Genomic DNA, 19,183 nt, shown 5'->3' on the forward strand with positions numbered 1-19,183 from the left:
CTAGGTCCATGGTCATGAAAATCGATTATCGAAATTCGAAGCTGGCACCACTGTTGGCACACCGGCACCAGTGTTGCCAGATCAGGGGTTTTCCCCCTAGATTTAGGAAGTTTTGAAGCGTCTAGGGGAAAAGAATCTTCAGGGTTTTTTTTCAGGGGGTTTTATTTTGATCTTATGAGCAGTGTAATCACGCATTGCCTTATTAGTTAAAATGGATTTTTGATCATAAATAATATCATTCTAGAGAAATTTATGAATTTGTTATTTATCAATGCGGCAATACCTCGACCGCATTTGTTTGGCCTTGTCTCGGCCATCTGCGCTCAGCGCAAAACATGTGTACCATATTTATAATGCCATCCATACCCGCTATTTTATTAGGAAAAAATCTAGGGGAAAATCTAGGGGATTTTTATTTCCAATTTAGGGGGATTTAGGGGCGAATGTTGGCAGACTTGGAGGGAAGTTGATTGAGCTATATGGCAACACTGACCGGCACACCGGATTCGAAAATGGGCACTGAAACAAACTATGAAAAGGTTATGTTGTCGGATTAATGTCAAATTCGGTTAAATTACAATTTCTGATGCGTACTTGCCAGTTTCAAAAATCAAATTTTCTTGAAACATTTATTCATCCCAATACCTATTCGAAATGGATCGTCCGAGTATGAGTGCATCTTTGGGAAACACTCTAACCTCACCACGGAAGAGAATGTCATTAACACAATCCCTGAAGAAGAGTAATTCGTAAGAAATCCTCCTGCTGTATCATTATTTTCGCAATCCTTATCTCAGAATTCAGGAAACATTTCCCGAATTTTTCATGTCAATGAATGATTAAAAAATTTCGAAATACGTTTTCACCAAATGTAAACAATGTTTGGGATTGAATTCGTTGGATGAAGAAAAATACGATATTTTTTCGAAAGCATTCCAAGCAATCGATGCAAGTTCTCATTTATACTTCCATCGCCTTGAACTAAAGTTTCCTACAGAACGAAACTGTGCAAAACAATAATTTCTCAGGATCGTTCATAGACTACAATGGATAATTAAAGATACCGGTAACAGAAAATTGATACTTTTTAATAATCTTATTACAAGATTCATGTTCATGGAGTATTTACCAAATTATTGTAATCATAAGTTATGGTAATATTGTTGAGAATACTAAAGTACATGCTACTAAAGTTATAATTTAAAGCTCAAGTATCATCAAAGCTTTTGTTTCCAATTGCATCAAAATGGTTGAAAATATATCAGATTGGAGCGATTTGTTTCTGCAATGGCTCATTTTATTTAGAAGACCATATTGTACAAATCAAATCAGACAGTGTCTTTTAATCATAATCGCACATCTAATTATTTAGTATTATAACATTGCACCAATTTTCATTATGGTCAACTAATGGCAATATCCAATTGAGCACTGGAAGAAAGAAGAAAACGTCGAAGTACATAGAAAATAGTCTTCTAAATAAAATGAGCTGTGGTGCAGTGAAACAGATCCAACTGCTAGATTTTCAACCGTTTCGAAGTGATTTAAAATTAAGCATCGTTATGTAAAATCTCGTTTAAAATCCTAGCAATTTAGATTTGGGTATTTTTAAAAGGATCTTCGCAGCTTATGAACATAATAATTTTTTGTGACAACGCACATACATAGGCACTACTGAACATACCGTAGAACATCTAAAGTATCGTAAGATTTTCCCTCTGATCGTCTTCCAAATCTGGCTTGTAATCAAAATTTCCTTATTACTTCTCATCTGAATATGAATTTTTCAATTCCAGAGTAATAAGCATTTCGGGGCGATCGAATCAGTCCACCCAAGTAATATGCAAGACGGCTGGCCATGTCGTGGAAAGTTTCGGGCCTTCTTTACCGGTTCTTGTAACCGAGGCGTTGACGTTTGTAGATCGAAACGCCGCAGTCAGCGTGAGCGTGTCTTTGGATGGATGGGCTTGGCTGGTTTGCGGACGCAGGCTTCTTGTGTGGCAGTGCAAGACGACCATTCACGATCCCAAGCTGAGACGGACCTTTAACAGCCAATGTCGAGAGTTGCTACTTCCTCAAAGCGACCTTGCTCACACAGCTGACTCCATTGCTGTCTGGCTGACTCCGGGTCATCAGGTTAGGTGCAAATCTAGGTGTAACAAAGAATAACATACCTGAAGTTTCGATCGATTAAGCTTCAAGATTGGTTGAAAGCTGTTCCAATAATAATTGAATAAATTGCTCTAAGACTTGGTCATAATTTTAATAATTCTGTACTTTTCAATAGTCTCTCAGGCTTCATTCAATCTTTAGAAATTCATCTTCTAATCACAGTATTGGTAGAAAAGTTTGGTTTTTGAGCAAACTTGGTTCATCGAAACTTCAAGCATATAGGTCATAAAGAATAAAGAATCCGGTAAACACAAAATCAACCAATTTATTCAAAGCAGATGAGAAAGAAATCTGACAAATTAGGAAGCGCTGCATCCAATTATTGTGGTAATCCAGGCTGCGATAATAAGATTCATTTTTACTGAAAATATTCAACTTGAATCTGGGAGATTTTGGTTTGCCTGTAAGGCTATTGTAATTTTTTTTTTTTTTTTTCTCAGTTTCAAGATAAACCAGTTTTTACAAATTTTACAGATATACTTATTCTCAAAAAAACGTAACTTTTGAAACACTTGATGCATGGTGACGTTTTTTTCTGGTTAAAAAATATGCTCATATTTATTGAATTTCAGGAGATCCAAAGTTAAAGCAGATCGATTCAAAATTCTGGGAATTATTGAAAATTTCATATCATATATTTTATCAACAGAATCGTGACTTTCTCGACAAGCATTTACTTGTCAATATTATGTGTCTGTAGTTGCTTATAAATCAGTAGCAAAATTTTGTCAAAAAACTGTTTTGGCTGGCTAACATATTTTTGCTGATAATTATCATAATCGTGTGATTGATGAAAGGTTTTTGCATTAGAAAACTTACTACGGGTAGCATTTTTCGAGGCTCGTTCGAAAAATAATTGCCAAGAAAAAATAAAATATGCAATTGCCAAAAAGCGTGCTTGTATTTTTTCGCTTTGTTTTTCATTATGTTTAACAATTCTGGTGATTTCAAACCAATCTAACTGAGCTTTGAATCTTCCAAAAGTAAAGAAAAATTCGCATATTTTTTAAACGAAACAATCAAATGTTACAGCGTATTAAAAAAAAAAGCATACTTGCAAAATATGTAGAAACAGGGTGTTTGTAAAAAAAAATGTTAACAGTTATACAGGCGAACAAAAAGTTTTGGGGGTCGTGGGAATAAAAAAACCGTGCAATTATCGTGGCACACCCGGCAGAAGCGACCTCTTAAGCGTTTTTATATTTTCGAATTAAACTCATTTCAAGTGTAATGTATGTTCAACTAAAATACATTTATGAACGGTGATTGTTAAATGAAATCATCATAAAAAAAATTGCTTATTGCTCTAATTCCATTGCACTTACGTAACAATTTAGTGTGACAGTTTTCCATCACAGTTCATCGATTCATTCTCCATAGCAAGGTGCTCCATAAGAAATTCCTTAAGAAATCTGGGTCTTCTTAAATTGGCCAAACAATGATGTACTATATTTCTTTCGAGTCGTGCGAATTTGTCGTCACAATCTTCCTGGTTCCTGTTTTGGAAACTGAATCGGCCAACTCACGAAAACGTTGGGTTGGATTAAGCTTCAGAATGCATATTAATATATATATAACAGACTTCAGATGATTCTATGTTTCAGTTTTCTACATTTCACCTTTTTGTATTTTGTCTTTTCCATATTTGAACATTTTAATTTTCTACTTTCTAATCCTTCTACAATTTCTATCCCCATTCAAAAATGTTTCACAAAGTTTTGATGGCGTCGATTACTTGTGGAATTTTTTCACATTTACATTCCTCGAACTAATTTGAAAATCGAATTCTTTCTTCAATCTTTCAATCCCAAGGTTCCAAGCTGCATGGCTGTATCTCCTGAAGGCGTAGTTCGCTACTGGTCAAGCGTCGCTCATGAGGGATCGTCGGTGGAAACGAGTGCAGAATTGGCTGGACAGGAGGTCGATTGTCTAACTTACGTACCAGGGCACGGATGCATTTTAGCAACAACGACTTGCACAGTGGCGCTGTTGCAACCTCAATTTAACAGCGGACGAAACAGCATTTCTTGCCGAGTTCTTCGCACCAGCCAAGGCTGGCTAGGAGGCATAAGTCGCAGGATGTCCTCCTTGATCTTTGGAGCCATGCCTCAATCTCCAGTCACAGAAACAGTAATCAATTTTCAATTCTTTTAGCATATATCGAAGGGTTAGCTTCGCTCGAAATTTGGTGTGACCACCACTCGTGAAATCTTATGAAATCTAGTCAAATTGTATGAAATCCCAGGAAATCAATGGATATCTCATGAAACCTGTTGAAATCGAGTGAAATGTTTTGAAATCCCGAAATTTTAAGAAGCTTCTTGAATCTCGTGAAATCTTGTTAAATCCTGTAAAATCTTGGAGAGTCAAGGAAATCCCTAAAATCCTATAAAATATTTTGAAAACCTGTAAAATCCTGTGAAATCTCGTGAAATCATTTAGAATAACTTATTTTTGTAAATCCAATAATCTTCTGAAACCTCATGAAGTGTTTTGAAATTGTTTGAAATCCTGTGAGATCCTGTAAAATCTTGTTGAATCCTAAGAAATCTTTTAGATCTCAAGATATGTCCGAAATTGAATGAAATCTTCTGATATCTCGTGAAATCTTATTAAAAGCATAAAATCATGTGAAATCTTCTGAAATCTTGCATTCCTGAAATCTGCTACACATGCAAAATGATGAGTGGATAATCCTTTGGTATTTATAGACAATTATTCAATCCTAGTCGCACATTTTCATTAAGTTGATTGAATTTGATGGGAAATTCAAATATTAAGTGTAGCCTGTAGCAAATGATCTTTGAATAACAGCTGATTTTTCACACGGCGATAGAATTTGTGACGTTTCTATATGACCTTCAATATTTCTGGATCTGCAATAACGTACGTTAGTAAGCCGCAGCTTCTGCACGGTCCCTCTAAAAATAAAGTTACATTCGACTTTTTCTTCCTCATTCAATTGTCTAGTAACGGTACTTTTCATTTATTTTTTTAGACGCATGCAAAGTTTATTTTTCTTACTAAATCAGTGTTTTGGCAAACAGTAGATTCGGAAGTATGTATCACTTATTCGTAGAATGTTGATGCAGAATTCAAAATTGCATGTTCAATGGTTGCCTAAAAGTGGTTGGTTTTTTTTTTCTTTAAGCAGTCTTGAAAAGAATTTTATTACAGAACTTAATAAAATTCTTTTCAAGACTACGTCAGTTAAAAAAAAAGCAAAATCAGTTTTTATAGAGTGTATAAAGTTCTGGTCAATTTAAACATGACAGAATTTTTTCAGATCTCACGAGATATGTCTAGAAACTTTATCGATTCCGAATTGACATTTCACTAAATTTCACTAGAGTGCATGGAATTTCATAAGATCTCCAGTTTTGTTGCCTTGAACAGTAAGATTTTGACTTATGTGGTGATATTCGTTTTTCAGAAACTTGTCAAGGTCACTTGTACATCGCTCGGTGAAAAAGCATCCAGAGTCTTGATATTAGCAGGCACCTCTCTGCAATACTGGTCATTTCCACACGGCGAGGCGGAGAAGATGGAATTTGACGAAGACATTGGTCACACAATTTCGCAAGGTTTTCAACGAAGATTTTGGGTATGCAATTTTAGAGAATATCATTAATTCCAGATTTCTGTACTGTTTGAGGGGCCATACTGTGTGTCCATGAGGAAATGCACACCTTACCTGCGTACGGCAAGTCGTTCGAATCTTATTGGCCGACATTTACCGCCTGATTGAGCAGCTGATGCAATACTAATTGCGATAGTCAGAAAATGTCCCTAGGAACCCACAGCTAAGAGTGGGCTCCTAGGGATATTTTCTAACTGTCGCGATTAGTATTGCATCGATTGCTCAATTCGAAGATTCGAACGACTTGATGCACGCGCATAAGGTGTGCACTTTCCTCATGGACAGACGGTATATGAGTATACATCTGAAAGGGTGAGTTATTCTTCAAGGTTTACATTTACAATCAATTGTTCAATTAGATTGGCTTTGACTGATTCAAAAGTATGTAGCTTCAATGAGCTTCATTTTGCTATTGACAATAAAGTCGACCATTTTGCTGCATCAAAAGTTTTGTGCTGACCATAATATTTAGTGCAACTTCAGAAACGGCTCAAACCAATTTACTTTAAATTTGAAGATAGCATTTTTAGACAGTTTATCCGCTATGACACCGTACGAATTTTTTTTTACTGAATAGCAAGTGTTGGAAATTAGAATTTTCTGCCGGTTACAATCTTCGGTATGCCATTGACGTATTTAATGGTTCTATCCAAGACTCCACAAGCCTTTAAATTATCCAGCTCAGATCTCAGAGTTAACGGATAGTCCCGCTGTTTCTTGGTCTGATCTTTGAAGATGTAAAAACCATCACACAACGTGGATCGGTTGGAGAAAACCCATAGAGCGGATCCCATTGATGGAAGGATAATTTTCGGTGGTCTTGCGTTCTTGTTGAGACGTTTACCAATCCGGATCCGATACGTCATGCGGGCATCTGGCAATCCGTGAGGAAGTCATGTAAAATCACATTCATTTTGCGCGCCTTACGATCCTGCACTTCCATTATGATTTCTTCTTCCTTTTGGCGCAGGTCCGTGTCAGAGCTAGCAACCACATCTCCCTCGAGTGAGAGCTTAAGGGCCTCCTTACCCAATTTATGTTTCTCAACGTCCGAGGCAAGGGTCACAACCGCCGCGGCTTTATCTTCAAGCATCTTCGCTGATTGCTTAATAGTCTCCATATCGGCGCGAATTTTGTCAACAATAGCATATTTGACCGTAACGTCTTTGACGCTCTCCTTAAGTACCAAAACCGCCTCCTGGACCCTGGGGTTTTCACCACCCCGTTAAGGATAAGGTTTAAAAAAAATTTCGTATCCTCTCAAAGACGCTAAATTATTCAAAAACACTGTATTTTACACAAATTTGAATTAAATTGATTTAACCGTTTTTCGGGTATCGCAGGCGCTGCACCGTTATGTCACTGACCAGAAGGATTGACATTATTATCAATGGTATTGTTAGTTATTAATTAGTTCTGATACAATGAACATGTAAATGATACTCCAAATTTCCAAAATTCATTCACTTTTTCAGCTGTCTACTCTTATGTACCAACTTATCTCTGGTTTGATCGGACACTAATTCGACTCCCTTTGTAACCTGAATCGAGTTTCTCTTCTTTTTAGTAATTTTTCTTCCAATTATTCATCACAGGAATCCAGTTCTTGCGTTCCTCAGGGTATGGATACCTGTTTAATCGACATGCAGCCATGTGAAGAAGGCGTAGTAGTGCTGATGGCAGCAAGTTGCACAGAACTATCGCCAGAAATTCACTTTGCGATTGGTAATCCTCAAAAACTTGTTACTAAAAAATTTTTTCTTTTTTTCAAAATATCTTCACAGATTTGACAAGCCTTTCGACCCGATATGTATTTATTCATATGTATATTATTCAGTTGCAATAATTGAATAACCAAATTTACGACAACTATCATTGTTGTTCAAAAACAAATTTTCTTTGTAACTGTAGTTGTGTTGTACTTCGATTATCAAATGTTTAGTTGTTTTTTTTTCTTGCATATAGACGTCCGGGGATCAAAAATATTTGGATATCAAAGAATCAAAAAATGCCAACAAGAGCGTATCAGCAAATTTAATTTAAAGACTCTATGATTAGAAAATTTAAAATCATTCACAGAAAGAGCGTAAGCCAGAAAAAAAAAATTGAAAAACGACGCTACGCTCTTGTAATCTAATACTAGTTGACGTTTCATCTTACGAACCTCTGGTATTGAATTTGCTGAAAATATGAGTTATTTAATCAAAGACATTAATTACGCTAAAAAATGAATATTTCTTGATCGTTAAAGTGCAAGATGTATAAATTCAATTTTATATACATTTTTGATGTAAAAAATACAGACTTCTTAACTTTATGTGTCTACAATGCATGCGCATACATTTATAGGTTTAATTCCACTTGCCGATACGACGTTAACGAATACACTAAAGTGGTTTATACCTTTGAAAATTGGTCCTTTGCGATACCGAGATGACATCGAATCTACAATACTGTCGTATCGATTCATCTTGTCTGGATGGGAGGCCATTATATACAACCAACAGACGGTACTCATTGCGAACCGTGAGTAACATTTTTCAGTTTATAACAGTACTACTTACTTCTTTGGTGAAAGTTGAACATCTAAAAAGTGGATGGCTATGTAACAGTTCCGATTCTTAAGTTTTCTCATTCAATTTGATAAGTTTGTTCTGTCGATGTATAAACCCTGGACGAAATACAAATTTCTTCGGGGGTGTCGGGGAATATTTTTTCGTGAAACTATAAAGCCCCACTCAAAGCCTGCTCGCCGCTCGCATAAAAAATTCGCGTTCCTTCTGCATAAGTTCGGTCACGTTCCTTCTGTACGTATTTGGTGTATAATTTGAATTGAAGGTCGGACCATCAGTGATATTAATAATATAGTTTCACAGAAAAAATGTTCTCAACGCAAAGAATTTCGAATATCCCAATATGTAATTCGCAACTCTAAACTCCATTAATAATCAATCGTATCTCAGTTCATTTTAAATTTCGAATTTTCCCCGTAAAACTTGATAATTGAAAATCGATGTATATAATATTTAACACATTCTTATGATCAGACTATGTGATGATTTAATATCAAATACTTATTTCGTAATATTCAGAAAAATGTCACTTCGAATAATACATGATTAAAAAAATTTGCTGAAACTTGGTTTTTAGGGAACGATGAAATTCTTGAAAATCTACAAAAGCGTCTTTCGGTATCTAAATTTTTATTCGAATTATAGAAACGTTCGAAGAAATTCTAAAGAATCTTCCAATTTGCACCTATGACGTGGATAAATGCTTGCTACCCCAATACACACGCACACATATGTATTTCCAATTATGGAAAATCGGGCATGATACATACATATATAATAAATTAACGTATTATATCATAATTTGTCTTGTGTGAGTATATTATCAATATAGAATCAATCGCTCGATGGACTCGGACACGTCAAGGCGGGCAAAGTGTGCGAAGAAGAATGAAAGAAAGTGAACTTATTCGGAGAGAACTTATTGAGAGAAACACCTGTACTTTTTATTTATGTTTATTTGATAAAGTGAATAGATTTTCGATGGTTCCGTTCCCATCCTCACTCAAAAAATAATAAAAACTAGAGATGGTACCCGCGTTCCCTAGATGTCCGTTAATGTGGCAAAAGCTGGGTGCGCACATAAGGGTTAAAATTAAAATATTGACTGAAAATGCTTTTATTTGAGTAAAGAAACACTTTTTGAGTGATTTTGAGATGTTTCGGACATGTTTCAGAAATTGAGTTCTTTTTTTCAAAATTTACGTTTTTCTCGCAATGTGAGAATAATTCTATTGTCAGAAAATTTTACCCCTATTACATCTACTTTACAATTATTTCTTTTCTCGCTTGTTCTCTGTTCAGAAAAGCCAGAAAATTCATACGTCATGTTAATTCTTCTGAACATATTTTTACAGGTATGTCGGAACATGATCAAGAGAAAATAGATCTGGTCAGAGGCGGTGAAGATAACATACTTGGCGGCGCACTCTGTTCAGGAACTCCGGTACTTTTCACCAGAAATCTGGGGCTGGTTACGATCATACCCATGGATTTCAATGCTCAAGATTTCAACATGTATGTCGATGAAATTGGTCTATTCTGTTTACTAGGATTGTGCAAATAGTTTTAAATTATGAATAATTCGAGTCATTCGAGTATTCAATTCCATCGCTTCTGCTTTTCGAGTTCCGTTTGAATACTTGCATCGTTTAGAATCAAGTTGTTAGCAAGACGTCTTAATTTCTGTTCCAGGAGTTATTCCGACGCTAATTTCAGCCTCGATTATGGTGGCGGCAATTCGACATATGGAGCAGAGAATTTTGCTGCTCAATTGAGTAACAACGATTTGCAAGAAATGACCTTTACCTCAGACGGTGCAACGCAATTGAGTGCGGCGTTCCTTCTTAGTCTCAGACAGAATAAGGTAAAGTGCATAGAAAGATGAGGCGAACGTCTATTCGAGAATTTCAATTATTTATTCCATTTGTCACACGAATTTATTGTATTGTATTAATTTTAGGAGTGCGCGAATGGTTTGCAATTGCGAATAATTTAACCCAGAGATTTGATAACCGTTCGAATTTATGATTTTGCTTACTGACATTCACTAATTTTTATAAATTACATTCAATTTTCTATTCAGAAGAATCTTGACAGTCGACTAAGTAGTCTCAAAATGCGATAAAACTGGAGAATCAGGATTGAATAATATGAATGATTCGAACTATTAGAATTAGTGGAATAATTTTAACTATTCAAATTATACGAACTGTTCGCATACTCCAATATTCGATTTGATTTTTTACTTGCATTTCTCTATTCCGTTTGATTTAATTCGACCACTATTGCAAAGAAAATATGTCAGATTGCCAGATTCAGATGAGAAAAGATGCGAGAGTCACGTAAGAAATTGAAATTTTTTGCTGTCAGTGACACTTGATCTTCGTTGCCATACCGTCGGACGAATCGCGAAGTGCAAGTTACTCAGAGCAACCGGAATTTAACGCTTTTTCTATCATTGTACGAGCTTATAATTTTTACAGGTTCAATGTCAAGAAATATTGTCGGAACTTTTTCCCGTTCAAGAGGAACCGGTGATGGATATTGACGCAACTCTGGACACCACAGTCTTGAAAGTCGCTAAAAATCTTATCGACGATTACCCAGCCAACGATCCTCGATGGACGGATCATAGAGACTTATGTTAGTAATCGAACAATTAAATCCTCGTGTCGCTTAATGTTGCAAAATCTGAATCCTGCGTGTTTGAAGCTATCAACCCTAATTGGTTACTCTGGATGAATTTCACCCCGAACACTTTTCAAACTCCACGCAGAGTCCCTTAGTCGTCATAATTTTTGTTAGGAAAGCTGAGAGAGCTTTTTTTGCGATCAACATATTTTTTATTGAGATTTTTATATCACTTTTTTGGAGCTAGGGTGAATTTCACCCTCTGTGACCGTTATGCGATTCTACTAAGATGTGACCAATTCAGGGTAAAACTTGAAATCATTCGTACTGTTACATCCTCAAGTTATCAAATTATCCACACGGAAATGTTATCATTTTTCAAATTTGGATTTCCAAATCCAAAAGTTGACATTTATCATGGCAGAATAAGTTTTTGATATTTCTATTTATCCATTAAGATTCAAGTCAATTTTCCGATGTTAAAAGGATAGTTTTTGCACTTCTCTTCTTCATTATTACTAGATGTCACAAAAACTAAGTGTATCGATAAGTCTTGATCATTCAGGAAATGTTCGCTATAGGGCAGAACTTCGGAGTAACTCAGGTCGGACACACTTTTCACCGATCGTTGAGGATCGCAATATCCATCTGTAACTTTTATTTTCTTATACTTACAGCTATGACAATAAATGCTGTTACTGCCATGCAAATTCCCCACCAATTGGAAGGAAAACAGAAGGCCTTGGATCTCTTTATAGAGTTTTTGAAAGAATTCAATTTATGGAACAGGGTAAGCTCGTTTGTTTATCTCTTTTCGATCATCCCTTGAAAAATAAAACCGCTGTTTTATTAATAAATACTAATTTTCTCACAGTTCTGCGCAGTTTCGTATAGAGGAATAATCATGGCCGCAACACATGTGTTGGGGGAATACGCTGAGAAAATAGTCGCCGCCATATCGATTTACAACTTACAAATGAGGTGACAGGTTTGAAATTTTCGTTACGTTGCTTATTAGTTTTTTCACTGATAACAATTTTCTAATCTCACAGAGGAGGTTGAAGCTGGTAACCCTAAAATAGCGAAAAATTGCAAAACAATCATTATTTTGCTACTTAAACGTAACTTTGAAGAAGTTGAGTTCGTCTAATAATTTGTTTTTGCACGGTCTACTGGATTCGCATTATCGCATCAGCGTTACAAACTTCAATCTCATTCTCAGATCACTCATTCTTAATACTTAGCTTGAATCACCAATGTGAAAAATTAGCAACAAGTAATTATGCTTTTTACTCTAAACGATTCTGCCCGTTATTACCTCTGATTTGATTCAAGATTTTTTACTCCATTTCACGTATCTCACAAACTTTTTGTGTGTCAATTTTTCTAGGTAATATTAATTCCCGTACCCCAAATTAAATAATTCGTCTCCTTCAGCAGCAAAAATTTCATAAAAATTTTGCTTCAAGGTACAATTACGAAGCAAATTTCTTGTCAAATGTTTTTTTTTTTTTCTGCTATACCCGGATTTTCAGACATATTTAGATATTAGATGGATATATGTGGATATTTCAATTTTTCCAACTTCTTGAATGAGATATTTAAAAATCTTGGATAATTTTGTGAAGTTTGTCGAGTACGAGAAATATTGTAAAAAAATGTCAACCAAATTATGATGCGATTCAAGGTAGGCTACGTTCCGTTTGAAAGCTGTTTGTTTTCCCTCCCGGCTGAAAACCTCGTACATAGCAAAGATTCCTGTTAAAAAATATCTCTAAGATCCAATTCTAAATGGTTGCTCCTGGATTCTGAAGTTTCTCTATTTAAATAACGAGGCAGTTGCCATTTTTTACTTTTTTCGTTTCAAATTGTACCCACTCAGCTGCATTTAATGATACGAACTTAATCCCGAAAGTATTTTGCAGGGAATTGAATAGAGTTGATCTTTGGATGCTTCGTAGGGGAAAATAAATAAAAATTTGCTTTCATACGAAACACCCGGAATGCATGAAATATGCACATTTCACAATTTTACACTCAACTCGTGAATATTGTATCTCTGTCTACAGATACAGTGACATCATGGATCCAATCATGGAACAAACCGTGAGTCCGGAAGCACGCGTTTCGGACGAGTTGACGACTCGAGATATATTTTACCGGGAAGTGAGCAACGTTCACGTTTACTTACCGTTACTTGTGAACAGTGCTTGCAAAGTAACCCAATCTGAGCGAGTCACAAATCAAGTAGCTCAGTACATCCTTCAAGTAAATTCACTCTTACTGGTAAGACAAACTTTCATATATTTATGAAAAATGTTGTATTCCAGTGTTCCAGCCATGATTATTGCGTTATATTCTTTCGTGCATATTACAGACCGCCTTACACGAGGTAGTGAAGTATCGACAGCAAAACGCAGTCAGATTCGTGCCAGCCAGATGTTCGAGCGGAATAACAGAATATCTCCCATGGACGGCAGCAACGGGCAAACAAGGATTACGTAATTGTCTCCAAACTATGGTGCGTCAAGTTTTTTATACAATCAATAGAAATTTTCTACCATTGGGAATGTTTTCAGAAATGGGCAATTCATACTTGAAAAGCATTTTGGATACTTAGATTTGTGCAAGACATTTGTGCTTATTTTGCCAAATGTGTTTTTCATTTGGATCGTTCGATGTTAAATCACCAAAGTTTAACCCAAACAATTTATTTCTACTATATTTTTATAAAATATTCAACTTCCGAATGTATTGGTATGAAAATTAGAAACAATTCAGAAATCTTTTTTGAAATGAATCTGCTATGATGAACAAAAATCAGACGAATTAAAAATTCTTGGTGATTCGGAATCAATATTCTCTTCTCTACAGGGTACAAAAGATATTTTCTACTTTTATGTTTCGCGACTGAAACAAAATAGCAATGTGACCCAGAGAGCAATGACTCGGCATTTTGATATCTCAATTTAAGTTAAAATTATACTGAAATTAAAGTTTGCAAAATTGTGTCAAGTCAAACTTAAATGCCAGCCATACGTATCGAATTTGATCAAAGACAAAAAAATTTTGAAGGTCGGTTTATTGATGTTTAATTGGAGACGTATGATTTTTTGACACAATCAAAAAATTCTTATTCTAAGTTCTTTAGAAAATCTTGACTTGCCAATTTCCTAAAACATTTTACATCAAAAAATTAGTAAACGTGTATCTTATAAACACCTTGATTACGTTTTGACATTCACACGTTTGATTCCCTGTATTTTACGAGATATATTAATACGAGATATTGTTGTATTATTTTTTAGACGAAAATGAGATTATTTATGTACAAAATGCAGGTTGCACAGTGGGTCTTTCGTTTCCCTAAAAGTACCCTATTATTTTTTCTTCCCTTATAAGCACCCTAAAACTGAAGGTTTCCCCTAAATGTACCTTAAAGCGGTCAATTTCAAGACTGAAAAAATCAATTTGACACTTGAGAACAATTTTTATACTTTCAACTTAGCACAAGAACCAAAGAAATATATTAAGACTCAAAATTCCTATATTTCACAAAACCATCATTTTTATGGTTTAAATTGAGTTTCGTTGTGCGCTCATCCCAAATTATTTTATTTCTACATTTAGATGGAGATCTAAACATTTTTCTCAAGCATCGAATTGATTTTTTAAGTCCATTTTGGTTTATGCAGAACAACGCAATTGAAAAAATTCTATAACGATCAAAATATGTGCGATAAATTGCAAAGAGTTTCCTTCAGAAATACGTTCTTATCGAATTTAGTCCTCTCACAAAATTACACCAGAGTCTTGACTCGAAACAGTGTTTGAAACATGAGTCTTAGAAAGCAAAGTTAATCTTATTTTCGTATATTGCAAAAAATTAAGAACAACGAGTCTATCTAACTAATGATGTAAAATGAACTCAATTCACATTATCTCTATGAAATAATCTAAGTAACGTTGATCACTGATCACTATAGCCATAATCCTACTGTTTCTTCTACACATGAATAAATCGCATTTAAAACTCATTTACAAATCGTCGATTTGTCTTTCAGCAAAGTATAACTTTGAAGTACGGAGTGAATGGAACGAGCGATCATTCTGTCCGAAACGAACTGTACGAGCAGCTGGTTAGTCTGGTTGACCTGATTCTGGATGGTAAAAAATGTCATTTGGAAAGTATACGTGGAACAGAAAAATTCGAAGTGTTATTGAAGCAGTATGAAAATGAGCGAGCAAACTTGATCCAACCGCTTGGTGAGTAAATGAATTTTGTCTGACTTAGTTGTACATAATACCAGACATTTGTTCCTTTGTTTTCAGTAAAAGAAGAACAATACGAACAGGCGGCCATGCTAGCTGAAAAATACTGCGACTTTGCTTCCCTGGTACAAATCTGTGAACTAACGAATAATCAAAATCGACTCGATTCTTACATTGAAAAGTTTGCAGCGCAGGACTTTGTTGGATTTCTGTTTTCATGGTAATTATCAATTTGGTTTTTAACAAAATCAATACACTTAGTTAAATTGATCCCGGAAAAGATTTTGAATTTGAATCAGTTCATATCAATTTTATGGATATTCGAATCGATCTTAATTACTTTTCTAGGATTTTATAGATCGGCACAATTTTGCTTCTATTTCACGAGATTTCAGGGATTCTCAGCAGATTCTGTAGTGCGACGCGGTGAACAAATTCGAGACTCGCTACCACCTAACTCTTTGTGCATTGCTTCTGCAGGTACGTCAAGGATGGTAAACAAGGCAAATTAGTCGAGAGATGCAGGCGAGGCGGTGCAGTTGAATTGGCTGAAAAGCTGTCCGAGCATCCTTCCTTGTCTTGGGTGCAAGCTGCTTTATGCGATGAATTGCGTCTTGCTTCAAACACTCTTCACACACTGGCCATGGAAGAAATTGAACTTGTTACGCGTAAAAAGGTAAAGTATTTTTTCACAAGGTGTTCGTAAGCTTAAAGTTCAACTTCAAGGCTGGAGAACAAGATCGAAGAGACATATACTTTACGTAAACTCGATTGAAAAATTTTGATATCTCTTAAATCCAATTCCAGAAAGTCACTCCCGAAACTCGAAGTTCTCCACGATCAAGTCCTTATCATTATATGCAATTGTATTATTTAAATGAGAAAACTTTACTTTCCAAAACGACCTGTTGAAATTGGATTTTAAGGGATATCCTTTCAAAAGAATTCCTTTATTACTATTCGCAACAAATTTTCACAATGGTAAAGAAATATTGACTAAAGCGTTCCTTCCAAACGAAACACTCTAATAAATATAGTAATCATAAGCAATCTTGCAACATTAAAAAAGTACCAAAGTATTTAAACGTCAGTTTCCTTCAATTACGTCCATTTTTAATTATCATTGATTCAAACTGAAACTGTTACAGTTGAAAACAAGTTGAGTATACAAATGAAGAAGAAATCTTGACTACGGTTGCAATGTACGTTATACGCATGCCTATTCGTTGTAGAATTCCGGTGTATTAGAACTAACCGAAAACAGTTTCCTTTTTTTCGTATTGTTAATAAATATTTTGTCGACCACAGTCGATGCTTTCCCTATCAAAATTGGCGCTGTTTGCATCTGACGAGCCGGAGGACGAAGTAATCGAATGCGCTGAGAAGATAAATAGAGATCTCGAATTAATTGCTCACCAAGAAGAGCTACCAGCATCTGTACTTGCAAGTTATGGGTACGATATAGAAAAATTACGAGTTCTCACACCCACCGAACTCATCACGGTGCGTAAATCTTTGAATATTTGTCTGATTTATTTATTTTTTTTTCATTTTTAATGAAGCACATCCTATGTGTAGAGTTTTTATTGTGCTGTTTTCTATCTCCTAGTAACCCGAATGATGAAAATTCCACTAGATTCGTTCGATTATAATCTACATCTAATTTTATTCAGAGAATTATTTTCCACAATCCCACCGAATCATATTTTTTTAAATATTTTTTTTATCGCGTTAGCACCGATTAAATATTTAAATGTTTAACATTGCATCGGTATTGATTATGATTTATCAAATGGCAATACTGATTTTTGGCTACTCGAAAACTACAAAATCTATTTCAGCAAATTTTAGGAAAATAATCCTGCGAACAGTAAGACGTCATTGCTGATTACATCGAACGAATTTACTGTATTTTTAACCACTTTAACGCGATTTGAAATGAAACATCGTCATCAAAGCCTTTGTCAAGAGTTTTAGATATGAATTTTTTTTTAGATCATCATTAATTTGCGCTACTTTATTCGACGCATTCTACCGAAATATCAGAACTTTCTTTTAATCATAAAAAATGATTAATAATGACCTGATTTTTCCCGCTATATCCTCCAGTTATATACATGTGACGAAAATTTGTTGGCGAGTGAATACGACTTCAAGAAAGCTCTGGATTTGCTCGACTTTGTTGATGAACAACAAGATAAATCTTCCTTAAGATTAAGAATCTGGGCCCGTGCAGCGAGACGAGATCGTTGGGACAGCGTAGGTAACAATCCTGAACAACAAGCGCAAAATACCGTTTTCTTCAAGCTAGTAGATTTGGCGCATTTCATGGGTGAGTAGATTTTATGGAGTTTACTTGCCAGTATTATTGAATTTCGATATTTTTTGTTTATTTTCTATTATTTCACAGATCTTGAACATTTTCAGGCGATTGGTCGATTTTTTTTCTTTTTTTTTTGACACTTCTCGAATTCCACAAATTTTTCACATCAGTTTAAGATGTTCTTAATTTTCTACAATCAATTCAACGTTGTTTTATTATTTGACATCGAAAACAATGCAACACAAGAAATCCGTATATTATGGCGTAGAAATTTCGATAGTCTGTTCAAAACATTTGAAAGCATCAATATTTTCGCTTCAGTTTTATATCTACTGGCTAAAATTGCAAACAAAAAAAAAAAAAAAACAATTGAGTTAAAATCAATTGTGGCCAAATTCCACATCTTGATTTCGAAAAAAAGCTCTTGAATATTAGGTATCGTTTTGTGTCTATATTAGTAAGTGAAAATCATAATATACTCTCGTTTGTGTAGCAAATTTTATTGTCAGTCAGAGAATTCATTTGATACGTTTTATCAATTTCCTAATGAAATAGTCATGCGCTGAATAGTTACCAATTATTTTCTGCGCATGCTAGGAATATTTTGTTAAAAATATAAAATACTAGAATTATAAACAAAAGTTTAGATATGGATGCTTATTTCGGAATTGCTTCGAAATTGTTCAAAATCTAGTGGATTTGTTCGATTTCATTCTACGATGACTCAGTTTATTTGGAAGACTATTTTCTACAAAGTCACTCAAACAGATTTTCTTTTTTTTAGTAGTCAATTCAATATTTCCATTTCTTGATCATAATAATATCGGTGCAACGTTGTTAAATTGAATATTCAACGAAACCCTGTCTTTCGAATATAATTAGCCATCGTAGAATGAAATCGTACAATTCTAGTAAAATTGAAACCATTTTGTTTGAATATTTAATATTAAACCATTGAATAACTCTGAAGCAAAGCATCGATATCGAGGTTTTTATTCATAATTTGAATTTTTTCTAATTTTTTAATTTCTAAGAGATCTTGGAAATTGACAGATATAATCATTTGACAAATACTCAATGTGCTATATCCTAACAAAATGATTAAAAAGTGTCGATTTCTGACCAACCGATCTCCTCAAGTATCGATGCATATAACAATCACGGATTAGAACAAAATAAGTAATACTTCGTATTATCTTTACAGGTGCTAGAATTCAGGACTTTCTTCCACCGCTGGATGCATTGTTAACAGAGCCAGAACTTGGCAGTCTTGCTGGGTCGAGTAGTTTTCAATTTCTGATCAAAATTGGATATGAATATGTTTACCGTAACTATCAAGTAACCAATGAATCGTTACTGTTCTAGTACAGTCTTTTTTTTTTTTGTAAAGAATGAATAACTAATTTGAAATGTAAGAAATAAAAAAATGTTTTTAACTCGAACGAGGTGTTTTTTATACGAGAAAATGCTAAAGTCGCTCATACGAATTAATCTTCATAGAAAAATAAACTTTCGATGATCGATGTAGTAGAAATTGATGTTTGACCTTGTTAATATCGTGAGGAGTTTGGA

The 19,183-nt window shown here is 34.8% G+C and overlaps 1 protein-coding gene across 1 annotated transcript; it reads left to right on the forward strand.

The window, feature by feature from the left end:
• Nucleotides 1–506: 506 nt before the first annotated feature.
• On the forward strand, nt 507–19,018 carry LOC124410746 (nuclear pore complex protein Nup133). Its single transcript, XM_046889339.1, has 19 exons — nt 507–749; nt 1,797–2,136; nt 3,985–4,302; nt 5,606–5,776; nt 7,408–7,537; nt 8,162–8,338; nt 9,741–9,900; nt 10,078–10,249; nt 10,869–11,028; nt 11,694–11,806; nt 11,891–11,997; nt 13,086–13,302; nt 13,394–13,537; nt 15,081–15,282; nt 15,349–15,508; nt 15,769–15,964; nt 16,597–16,791; nt 17,398–17,620; nt 18,816–19,018. The coding sequence occupies exons 1-19, from the start codon at nt 655–657 to the stop codon at nt 18,974–18,976; spliced, it is 3,441 nt and encodes a 1,146-aa protein (XP_046745295.1). The 5' UTR covers nt 507–654; the 3' UTR covers nt 18,977–19,018.
• Nucleotides 19,019–19,183: the final 165 nt, after the last annotated feature.

Source organism: Diprion similis, chromosome 10 (genome assembly GCF_021155765.1).
Source record: "Diprion similis isolate iyDipSimi1 chromosome 10, iyDipSimi1.1, whole genome shotgun sequence".
Classification (NCBI taxonomy): Eukaryota; Metazoa; Arthropoda; class Insecta; order Hymenoptera; family Diprionidae; genus Diprion; species Diprion similis.